The sequence below is a fragment of the Cygnus atratus genome, chromosome 10 (assembly GCF_013377495.2).
Source record: "Cygnus atratus isolate AKBS03 ecotype Queensland, Australia chromosome 10, CAtr_DNAZoo_HiC_assembly, whole genome shotgun sequence".
Classification (NCBI taxonomy): Eukaryota; Metazoa; Chordata; class Aves; order Anseriformes; family Anatidae; genus Cygnus; species Cygnus atratus.
This window is the reverse complement of record NC_066371.1, coordinates 12,071,426-12,083,222: the sequence shown is the minus strand read 5'-3', so window position 1 is coordinate 12,083,222 and position 11,797 is coordinate 12,071,426. Positions and strand designations below refer to the sequence as shown.

Below are 11,797 nucleotides of genomic sequence, written 5' to 3'. Positions count from 1 at the left end.
CTGCAGTACCAAAATAAGCTCCAAGGAAAAGCAGAAAACAGGCTTGGAAAAACAAAGCTTTTCTCACTGCTACTCTCCCCACAATCCAAAGATGTATTACTCACTGAACATCTGCACAACCATAATAATTTCTAATTTTGCAACACTGACAACCTTAGTAGTATTAAAAAAACTCCTTACATCTTTATTCCATTTTGGATTCATTATAACACAGCCTGACAATATCTGCTAGTACATTACATTCTGCAACATTTAACCCCTGTTCCCAGTTGCTGTTCTTAACTTCACGGCTTAATGACACAGAGTCAGTAGATCACAATATGACCCTGTTAGTATTTTTTTAATGCCATTTTTACAAATTACAGCATAATGCACTGATTACAAGGATGAAAGGAAAGTCTCCACGTCTGTCTGGAAACCAAATAAAAGAATGTTTGAACATCTGTTCATCCTACAAATGTCTTTAAAAGCTTTGATTTTCCCATAATCATTTTGTTCCACCATTTCACCCTTTTTCGAGTGTGTATCCAACAGCCTCAGGACAGCAGCCAGAGATCTGCAGTAATAGCACATTATAATCAAAGTTCTTGGGCACACTTAAGTTCTCCTTTTGGAATTAAAATTGGGGGGAAAAAAAAAAAAAAAAAACCAAAACAGCCTTCAACAGATACCTCTCCAGCTGTCTATCCTACACAAATCTCTGGTAGGGGAGCAAAATGAAAGGATGGGGCTTTGCAACAGGGGCTTTACACAGAGGACAACAAAGCACTGGGGCAGAAAATGGTGGCAGGTGAAGGCACTCACAAGAGATACGGCACGTGTGCCTCCGCACAGCCTGCTGCTCCTGGGTCAGCAATAACTGCCCACAAGACTTCTGCCCCAAGCCCAAGTGCCTGAACAGTTACTCACCCCACACAGAAGCGGGATAAACTGTAGGATAAGAACCTTCCTCACCAGGCTGGGCTCACAACGCCTGCTGGGGCAGCCCTGACAGCACCCACGTTTACATCTCCTTCTCCAGAGGCAGGAGCAGAGCCACAACACAGACAAGCAGAAAGCAAAGGTGGGAAATGGGAGCACTGAGGAGGAAGCTAGGTCTTGGACTGGGGGGATGGAAGAACAATGGTGAGTTCATGTTCTAGGCTAAAGAAGATACAGAAAATGGGGGGAAAGATTAAAAAGGGTATTACAGGAGACTGGAAGAGAAAGGGATGGAGGTACAACTCTGGAAGCTGTTGTTGCTCCCTCCCTTGGAGTACCCCAAGCAAACAAACTGTGGGACCCTCCACACCAGATGACTTTTCAGCCAAGCACAGGCCTGCAGAGCAATTAGAGTTCAGCACTAAAGAGTTTCCAAATGGATCAAGTTCCATAACAACTGAGTCACTGAGGCTGCTACAGGCAGGCAGCAGTGGAGAGGAAAAATATTAATCAGATAATGCTTTGTAAAAATAGCTACCACTATTTACATTTATAGGACATAGCGACTCCTCTCCAGAACTATTCGAAAATGCCTTACAAACGAGAAAGACCAAGACCTGCAAGTGCAAGGCTCGCAACTGTGGAGCAGCCAGCAACATCCTACAGCATGATACCCTTCAGCATTAGGGCCCTTTTCGTTCCAAAACTCTAAGCAGAGTTGGCAGAATTTAGTCACCCATTTAAAATTTGGCAAGGACATTAGAGCCATAGAGATAAAAAAAAATGTTAGATCCTTAATAATTCACTTTTGATTTTTCGTTTAATGAGAGATTTTTTTATACCAGTAATTCTTAGACTAACCTGGTGTGGTAATAATGGCATTCCTTCTATGTCATCTGTTTCTCTAGCTTCCATCACTGCAGTATCTTAAGCAGAGGTAACAGTGCAGGATAAAAAACTGGATTTGATAAAGGCTTAAAAGAAAGATAACATAATAAATATTCTTTCCAAAGACTGCCTTTAGGGGTGTCTGGGAAGAGAAGAGAAATAGGGAAGGAGAAGTGACAGAGGTGTGAAATGCATCTTTTTTCATTATAGAAGGATACGTTTTCCAGTAAGGCTGGCAGCACAAGTCACATTAAGCCACAGCTGAAGTTGCCTGCCTAATTCCTCTGGGATCACACTGAAAACATACCCCATAATCTTATGGGATGTGTTAAAGCTTTGCTGGGACTCACTCAGCAGAAACTGTTTGGGATTATTCCACACAGCACTAATTCCGTTCTGATTTAAAGGGACACCATCAACCTAGTTTAGACACAAGACGCCCTGTCTCAAGACTGTCCAGCTGTAAACATCTTCTCAATAGCTGATATTTTTGCCATTCGTGTCCACTTTGGTTACCTGGAAATTAAAAGGAAACAAAAAAAATGGGAAAAAAACAGGATTATGTTAACACGATGGATTCACACCTATTGATGGGCATCTGAATAACACTTTGATAAATGAGTATAGTGATCTATTGCACTTACTTCTACGTGCAACTAACACACTTACGTTATTTCCCATGGCTGGCTCCAGCAAATGTGTCGCAGGCTGCAATTTAACGTCAGTAAGTAGAAGTAAATATTTTATTCAAAAGGCAGGAACTAACACTTTTCATGTTATCAGTCCTGATTTCTCTTCAAGACTGCAGCTTCCGTACCTGCGGAATTAGTGTTAGCTTTTATGTTATGGTGTTCTATGCTTTGTAAATAACAAAAAAGGGATACTGCCAATGCCCTCCTTTTTATGAGCCTAGAACATGAAATTGAGAGGAAGAACTAAAGCAGCCATGAAATCCCCATTAAACAACTAATGGTTTCTAAAGCATCTTGGAGATATTCATTTTACAAGGCTTATGCTGCAATCTTCTATCATTATTTTAATGAAATAAAGCCTCTATTTCCAGAGGCAACTTTTTCTTTCAAACGCAAAAGGCATTTCGGTTACAAAAAAAAAAAAAGGAAAACAATTCTGGAATAGGATTCAACACAGAACCAGCAGGAAATTCAGAAAAGCTATATTAAATGTTACCAAAGATAGGTTCTTAAACTTTGGAACAGCAAATAGAACAATTAAGACTCTCAGTTACACGCATCATTATGTTTAATATGAAAAACATTTCTAGATAGAAATCATTTATAACAAAGATCCATACCACCTCTTAGATAGCATCTTACATAGTCACAGCTGAAGGAATGTGAAATATTCATTTTAGGTTTCACCTATTATATTGTGTGCTTTTTGTCCCACACTTTGCTTGGGAAATAAACCTAAACAAATCAGCTTCACTTTGTAGATCACGTGAAATTCACATCTTGACTGCATTTAAATCAATATTGGTGGCAAACTTAAATTACATGAAACAATTCTCCAGTAGAACACCACAATCAGAACGCACACCCAAACGCACCCATTCAGCACGTGACATTCTCCAAGAGGCCATAAAGATTCACATTGCAAAGATGACAAAGTAAGCACATTCGAACAGAATAAAACCAGACTGCAGAGATTTCAGAAGGTGGCACGTAGTCAGCAGGAGCTTCCAGGCTCAGCCTGCAACAAAGGAACAGGTCTAATGCATTCAGGCAAGAAACACATTCCACCTGAATTCATTCACAGTCTGGTCTTTCCAGTGTGATCAGGGGCCTCTTTGCTTTCTCAAGATTGAATCATTTTCTTCTGCGTGTCAAAGACGTATCTTTTAAAGAGAAGAGCGATGGTAACAGGTTGGGCTGAATCATTCTTGCTGCTTTCATCCTCTTTGTTTGCATCTCCCTTCCCTGCCTTAGATTTTTTCTTGGAGGCAGCAGTGAGAAGCATCTTGGTTTCTGGCTTCAGCCCATCTGTAAAAACCAAGAACACGCATGACAAAACGGTTCAACATCACATTTTGGTGTGTCTGGAAAAAATGAATAGGCAACTTTACTTCTGAAACCAACCAAAGGAAATAAGAAAGTACATCAGGTACGTTAGGAAAGTTACATTTCTGTATCACTTCTGGACTATGGTAAATTACATGAAAAGACAGACAAGCCTTCAGACATAGTTCACAACAGCAAAACCCCAAATCCAGTGCAGTTTCCTACATGATCATTCCCAGACCCATTCCACTGCACACCCTGCAACAGACTTCTTTAAGCTGTATCTTTCTACAGCTTTTAAAGTATTAAATGCAGACAAAAAATTTAAACAAGCCAGGCCAACTTGCCTGGTCTAGGTCTTTTACTCAGCAGACCTTTCCCATTATTTACACACGTTTCCCAGTTTCCTCGCATCAGTGAGAGCATTTATAAAAACATAGGTCGTGAATGAAAAATAACAAGTGCTAAAATACTGAAATTGTATAGAGCCCTATACAAAGGGAAGGTTCTTGAATGTCTTTAGTCTATCTCCTAGGCTTGCCATAAACACACTGCTTAGTTTTAGCAAATGATACAGCCCTTTTTTAATTTTGGGCTAAAACACAGCTAAAGGTTACAACTCACTTCTTAAGAGAACCAGAATTAACCTATGTATGACTCTGGGGATCTAAACCAACCTGAATTTTTTCTCCAGATATTTGTGTCCAGACATAAAAGTTAGCCCTTTTCTTCCTAAATGGATACGGCTCACTTAAACTTTCCTATTTTATTTTGACTTGACACATTGGTGACATTTTAGAGAAGAAATGCAAGATAGCAAAGTCCAAAGAAATACCATAAAACAGGAAAGATGCAGCTCCTAAAAGACCACTCCTGAAGAATTGCTTTCTTAAAGCAGAAGAGAGCAAACTCCTTGGAAGCTCATTCAGCACCACCTGAATACACTAAAACGTGGTTCTCAGGCACTTGGCCAAATTCAGTTCAGGTATTTTTAACCTGTGGTGTCACATAACCTTATCTCAAATACTTAATCAGCTTCTCCCCCCTCATATTGAAATTCAGCTGTGGATTCTCATATCACAGCCTGACAAAAAGATTGAGATGCTTATGATTTACTGGAGACAGGAGGTCTACAAGCGCAGGTGATTTGCTCTGTTCCAGACACCTCCAGAGAGCACTTTCAGCTGATTGCACGGGGACATGGCACCAGAGCCCACCTGCTTGTCCTGCTGTGTCAAGTAGCAAATTGTTCCAAGCCCCACACGAAGGGAAGGCAGAAACAGGGAAGTGTTGAAGCAAGACTTGGAAACTGCCCATCTGCCATTTCATAACCAGAGGTTCTGAAGCTGCTCTCGTGCCTTGCCCTGCAGCACAGCAGCGCGGGGACTTTCACAGGCAGAGGGGTCTTGCTTCTTCCAAGACATGCAAGAGCACGAGAGGAAAACAACACAACGTACATAACGAAACAAACTACACCTCACACTAAGGTTGCAGAAGTCCAGCCTAAGGCAGAATCAAATTCACAGAGTTCTGCAGATCTCGTGTTTCGCAGTCACGGCAGCAGCAGATTTCTCTTTTCAGATCGAATACAAGAAAGCAATGACTATTTCATTGTGGAAATAATTGAGAGCGTTTTTCCTCGATGGCTGAGAAGTCTGATAATGACTATCTTTGCACATGTAAGGTTCAATTAATCAAACTAGATGATATGGTGTGGCCTGACCACATACTTATTATATGGTTTTATTATATGGTATAGTCATGTTTGATGCAGCTATTTCTTTTTTTTATTGGACACTTTCATACAACTCCCATTAATATCATTAGTGTTACAATCACTCCATCTTCATTATGCAAAATAATTTACCATTACATGAAAAGCAACTTATTTCCTATTTGGAAAGCTCCAAGATCATCCTGGGTGCTGCTAGAAAAAAGAGCAACACACAAAAGTGAGGAAACCAAAATAAAAACTGCAAAAAAGAGTGACCTCATGCAGCCCTGCTCTCTACCTTCGCAGGATTTATTTCCTATTGTATGCTTTCTACTGTTTTGACCAACCTAATTGTAAGTGTCCCTGAACAGTGTTTCCTCCACTTTCCTGGGAAGACCATTTACTTCTCTGGACAAAGAAACATTTTATTTTGCTCTCTAGTTGGTTTCCCTTTCTTGGTCTTATCACTATTGCTACGTTGCTGTTACTGGCACATTGCTGTTTAAGAAAGATGTTTAACTCCAAATCCTCTCAGAAAGACACACTTTAAATTAATTAAAGCAAACAAATCCTAAAACACTTCTATTTACGTTAGCAGGCTTCGCGAGACTAATTTCAAAAAATGCTAATTGACGGAAAGGAGGGAGGAAGGGAGGAGGTGTGACATTAAAACTGCAGCCAGAGTTTTCCCTTGCGGGTCTCTGGCGCTCGGCAGGCGGCTGCTGCCGTGCGATCCTCCCATGCAGGCTGTAGGGCTGCCGGGCACTGATGCCTCCGCACCAGGGCTGCGTCAGTATGGGGGCGAAGTCCTAGCCACAAGGATGAAATCACCTCTGATAAAACTGAGCTTCAAAAGCTTCCAGTAAAGCCAAGGAGCACTCGGACTGCCCGACGTGAACATTACACCCCAACGCTCAGTATATCCTCTTAGGTGTCTAAACAAAGAGCCCCGTGCTTGAAAAATGTCTTTTTCAAGAAAAATAGCATATACTGCACATGTACAGAGGAAAACACTTAAAACCAAGCAAATCTCACCTCCTCCAACCTATCAGTTCCACTTCCAAACATGTGGAAGTAAAAATGCCTCACCTGCAGCTGTTAACACCTATTTGGATTCAAATAAGGCATCCCTGGTAAGAAGTTTACAGAAATGGAAGAATGTGATGGCTCCTACATGTGAAATTATGGGCTGAGAGCCAAAGGCAGCCCAGGTATTATTAAATTCACAAGGTATCTAAATTACCTAATCAGATCCCACGGCCCTCATTCTGCAAACAGATTAGGTGGCTGGCATCATACCCTAACAAATGGCATTTTCTGTTTTTCTGCTCTGGTGCCAGGAGGTCTAAGGGCTGAAGAGGCTCTGCGATACGGAGCGGCACAAAGGACCAGGCAGGGAGAGGCAGGCGGGAGGCATAATCGGGGTTTCATCTACCTCCACGGATTTCTCGCGTTACACACAATGCATGCTTTGCATTTTACAAAACCAAGGAAATGAAGGGAAATATATCTGTCACCAAAGAAGACATCAGACCTTTAATAGCTGAAATGACGGATATTTTTAGATGGAGGTCTAGTTTAACTTACTTACATTAAGGGTCTAATCTCTCCTGAACAATAGCTATGTTAGCTTGAATACATAGTGAGAAATCTGTTCCATTAATTAAGTGCTGCCTGTACTACTCGGATTTGTAGCAAATGTTAATAGATTTTTTTTTCTTCCTCTGTTGGACAATTACTTTATTTTTCCAAGTTGCTAATGGATTAAATTGAAAAGGTCCGTGTGTTAAGAAAGACTTTAGCTTCAAAGTTCTCAGAAATGCCTCGCATACAACAGTGAGAAATACCTATATATTAATATTATTAATGGGCAGTCCTCAGAGGCATAGAAGAGATCTGAAAGCTTAGCAAATTCATTCCCACCATCATAACCATGTCTGTAACAAGAAACACCCAGGTCTTGTGTAAAATATACTTGTATATACTAACCTGTATTAGATATGGAAATCTAGTAGTAAAACAGTTCAATCTACTTTGTTCTTTTAGTTTCAATTACTACTACTAATTACCAAATAAGAATATAGGCTCTTATTCTTGGTCTCATCACAGTCTCAAGGATTAATCCAAACTGAGCCATTAACAAATGCAAAAATAAAACCTGCCAATTTGCAAACTCAAATGAAAAGAAATACATCATCAGGAAAAAATATTTTCCAAGTCTAAGAACAGTTTCATATGCACAAAATACAGGATAAGTGCAACATTTTATACAGTTTTTACAAATAAATCAAGCTTCTTAGTGATTTGCAGTATCTCAGATTTGAAAGCATTGTGTCCAGCAGTTTTACAATTACTCATAAAAGAAGTCCAGTTCAGTTTGCATGGAAACATTCACGTTCCAGCAGCTTAGTATGGAAATCGCACATTGTGGAGTTCTTATGTCTAAATACAGGAAAACAATTTTAATTTTACTTTTTTTCCCCTTTTCTCTTAAATGAAGATATGAGAATCTATGCAAGTTCTAAGGTTTCTCTAATGCTACATGTTCTTCTTATGATAAACTTAATCAGAGGTCCCTGTAGCAGGGACTCAGCAGAGCCTGGTGTTACACATTCCCCTGCTGACCGCTGAGGTCTCCACGTCCGGCCCAGGGGATCATCTCCATACCAGACTGCTGGCAAGTGGCAGCCAGCACATAAATCACAACACGCACATACAGCACATAAATGTCCGTAACCAGCAGGGTTTGCTTGTGTTTTGTTTTTACGACTACTACGTCAGCTGGAAAGAGGAAGAAAGCCAGTGCAGTATCTTTTCTTCTAATTCCTTTTTCTAGTCCAACTGCAGGATGACAGACTATTGCTGTGCTTTCCCCCCACCTACATACAGGTAGCAGCTGAAATAAAAATGTAAGTTTAATACTACTTTACATTTTACACTATCTCCCTACTTCACATCCTTCTTCAGTGAATGTTGTCATTCCTTATTAGTGTCATCTTCGTTGGCTTTTCTTTTGCTGCTTCTGCTCCTTGAAAGGATTGCCAAGGGTGGCCTCTGCTATTTCTCCTAAAATCCAGCTCCTTCTTCTTCCCTGACTCCCAATTCCACTTGCTATTCTGCATTTCAGCAGTTGACTCTTTCCTTTTCCAACTTTAATTTTCAGATTTCCCATCTCCAAATTATTTCCTACTTCCCCAGATCATCTTCTCTTAAATACTGAAGGATAGTCTTGTCTCCTTTGAAGATAATTAAACATTTAAATGGAAGATTTTAAAGACTGAATGCTAGACGCATTGCAGATGAGAAGCTAGATAATAAAATATCTCCTTGTAGCCCAGCCAGAGATGGGAGTAATTTTTAAGCAACTGATAAACACGTCAGTGAAAACAGGTGTAATAATATAGGTCCCGGGCATGCTCTCCAGCACAGCCAAGGAGAATCATTTATTTTGCTGAACTTCAACAACTTCCTTTCTCATAATGCACACACGTAGAAAAAAATGCTAAGCATGCTAGCTAGCACTGGTGAACATGAAGGTACTAGCTAGCATAGATCATTACAGATTTTCCTTATGGCATTTAGAATTGTAATGGTATGAAAATTAAATTACAAGATTTCAAGTTTCTTGGTTCATGAGAACTTGACTTCCAGAACAAAATTACAAATCCATCCTATCAGCAGCAACAGAAAAAAGTCAGTAAATGTACTTCAGCAAGTGCCAGCAGTTTGCTGAGAAAGTGTTGGCCCAGAGAAGGCTCACAACTCTGGTCACACTTTTAGGAAAAAAGATTGAGGCTACACCAGTAGCAGTCAGTGGAATAGAAAATACTCCTTTTTGCATTCGCAGTTCAGAGATTCCTAGACTATTCTTGACCTGCTGATACTGTTTCCAAACCTGCCATTCCATCCAGGAAATTGTGAACAGAGATTCAATGGGAAACTGAACTGTTCTCCCTTCTCTAAATGTTCTATTTACTTCCTTTGACTACTGCAGATAAAAGACTCAACAACCTGCAATTTCTTGTTACCTGTCAACATTTAAATGTTAAAAATTGATGGAACATCAGAGAACAAGTTAACATAGCACATTTGATGTCAGAAGTAATTTTTATCCTACGTAAACGTAACCTTTTAGTATGACAGACATTTTTCTTTCTTCCTGAGGCAAGGAAAGAAAAGAGCAAAACTTAAAAGAGGCAAAGGTTTGGGGATAATCCTTACTCACAATGGATTATTCGTAACAGCTGTTTTTCACAGTTTCAGGATTTCCTTAAATTGAACCCTGCGAGCCTGAACCCTCATTACACAGTTAAGGAGTGTGTGCCTGCATCAACTCTCCTGCTAACAGAGTACAAAACCCAGCTGACCTAAAAACCAGAAGTGACTAGAGGCCCACATGAAGACATCCACCCCAGTCCGATGCAGGGAGGCTGTGTCAGAGGGGGAAGACTGCACTCTAATAAAGCTTACTGCAATGACTGGCACTTGCTGGTACTGCAGGACTTCAGAATCCTGTAGTTCAGCATAACACAAGAAAGAACAGAAAACGTAATATCCTGTTGCCTGAATTCTTTATATTATGCTATTGGGTAGCAATTCTGCTTCTCTGCTAAAGATATATCCAGAATTTTAACTTTTGATTTTATTGCAGCTGAGGTGGTCATTTCTCTCCTCCAACACCCAGCAAAGAAAACTTGAGCTGATCAGCAAAAGGCTCTCTTTCTAAAGCCTTCCAAGAACAACAGTACTGTATTACTCTGCCCATAAATTCTATATTGAGAACATCAGATATTCCACATCACAACTAGTAGACTGGATGGCTGGTCAGGTATAGACTGCTGACCCTGTCTAATTTGGTGTCCCATCTGCCTGTCATTAATATATCATGCATCAGAAAAAAAAACAGAGATGAAAATTGGGTCTTGAGCTAGAGTCTGGGATCAGTTAGAAATACCCTACCCGACATCAGGGTCAACACCCACCAGCCTTTCTAGCCAAAAGACTTAAGCGCAGTGCTCCTACTGGAGCCGATCTACTCTACTCCTAGGCATTCATCACCACGATAACAAGCCTAATGTAATTACCTAGACAATTTCAATGTAATAGTTGACCAGAGATTCACTCAAGAAACAAGGGATACTCCTGCTGCTGCCACCCCCAGGAGCTCAGGATTTGAGCTTCAATTACTTTCACAGATCAGGCAATGAACTTTACTTATGTAAATCCCTTCACAATTCTCCACTAATTCTATTTTGAATTCACACCACCTTTTCCTGCATCTCTTGTCAGCTCTCTTCAGAAATATTCTGCTGATTTTCAAATTCCAGAGTAGATTCATTTTTCTCTTTTGGCTGGTACAAGATCTGCTATTATCACCTTGCCTGGCTCATGAATATTAACAGAAGTACAGCATGAAGTTGGCCAGTGAGAGCAATCAGCCTCCAAGGAGACCGGGAAGTGGACTCCTTCCTTCCAAATGAGAATTACCCTAATGCCTCAGCATGGCACTTGGGATCTACTCAAAATATCCATAATTCATTGTTTGATGACAAAGACCAGAAAAAAAAAAAAAGTCTTACAGCCACTTGGAGCAGAAGTAGACTGCCGCATGCCCTGACCAAACGCTGCCGTGACAGCCAGCCTGCAGAGCTGCTCCTGCAGCTCCAGCTTGGTAGGCTCTGGTTGGAAATCCTTAACTACTAAAACATTTTCCCATAAATTGGGGAACAGCTGCCCCGCACCACATCACAGAGGGCCACAGTTCAGTGGTGAACTGAACTGAGTCTTGTGTATCAATTTGTTAAGTTTATACAGGCTTCCAGACTGAAAGGCATTATTACAAGAGGTGGTAATGCTGGAAATAACATGGATTTCATTATGGGCTCCCACTTAGCAGAGAAAGAGCTAATCTTCCTTGATGAGGAAGACAGAAGCCGTTTTAATTCAAGAGGCTGACCTAGGTGAAGTCGGGGCCAAAGCTGTATTTGGAAAGCTCTCACGTCAAGCTGGACACAACCCTTTCAAGCTCAGTGCCAACTCTACACAATGGCTTGAACTGCACTCTCCGGCAGCCCTTAAAGGCACATTTTGTATCTTGGCTTTTGCTGCAAGCAATCAAGAAAGAATGCAAGAAAACAAAACTGTTTCCCAAGCACTGTTTGCTGGTGCCATAATTAATATAATCAAACAATTCCACAAATTGCTTCCAATTGCTGGCGTCACTTTCATGTGCAGAGCCAGACTTTCAAAGAAGGGC

The 11,797-nt window shown here is 40.6% G+C and overlaps 1 protein-coding gene across 1 annotated transcript in view; it reads right to left on the bottom strand.

Moving 5' to 3' along the window:
- Positions 1-2,969: 2,969 nt before the first annotated feature.
- Positions 2,970-11,797, bottom strand: part of EEFSEC (eukaryotic elongation factor, selenocysteine-tRNA specific) — a 124,796-nt gene continuing 115,968 nt past the window's right edge. Inside the window, exon 8 of the mRNA XM_035546846.2 lies at positions 2,970-3,809. Coding sequence (XP_035402739.2) covers positions 3,625-3,809 — 185 coding nt within the window. The 3' untranslated portion in view covers positions 2,970-3,624. The remainder of the gene's footprint in view (positions 3,810-11,797) is intronic.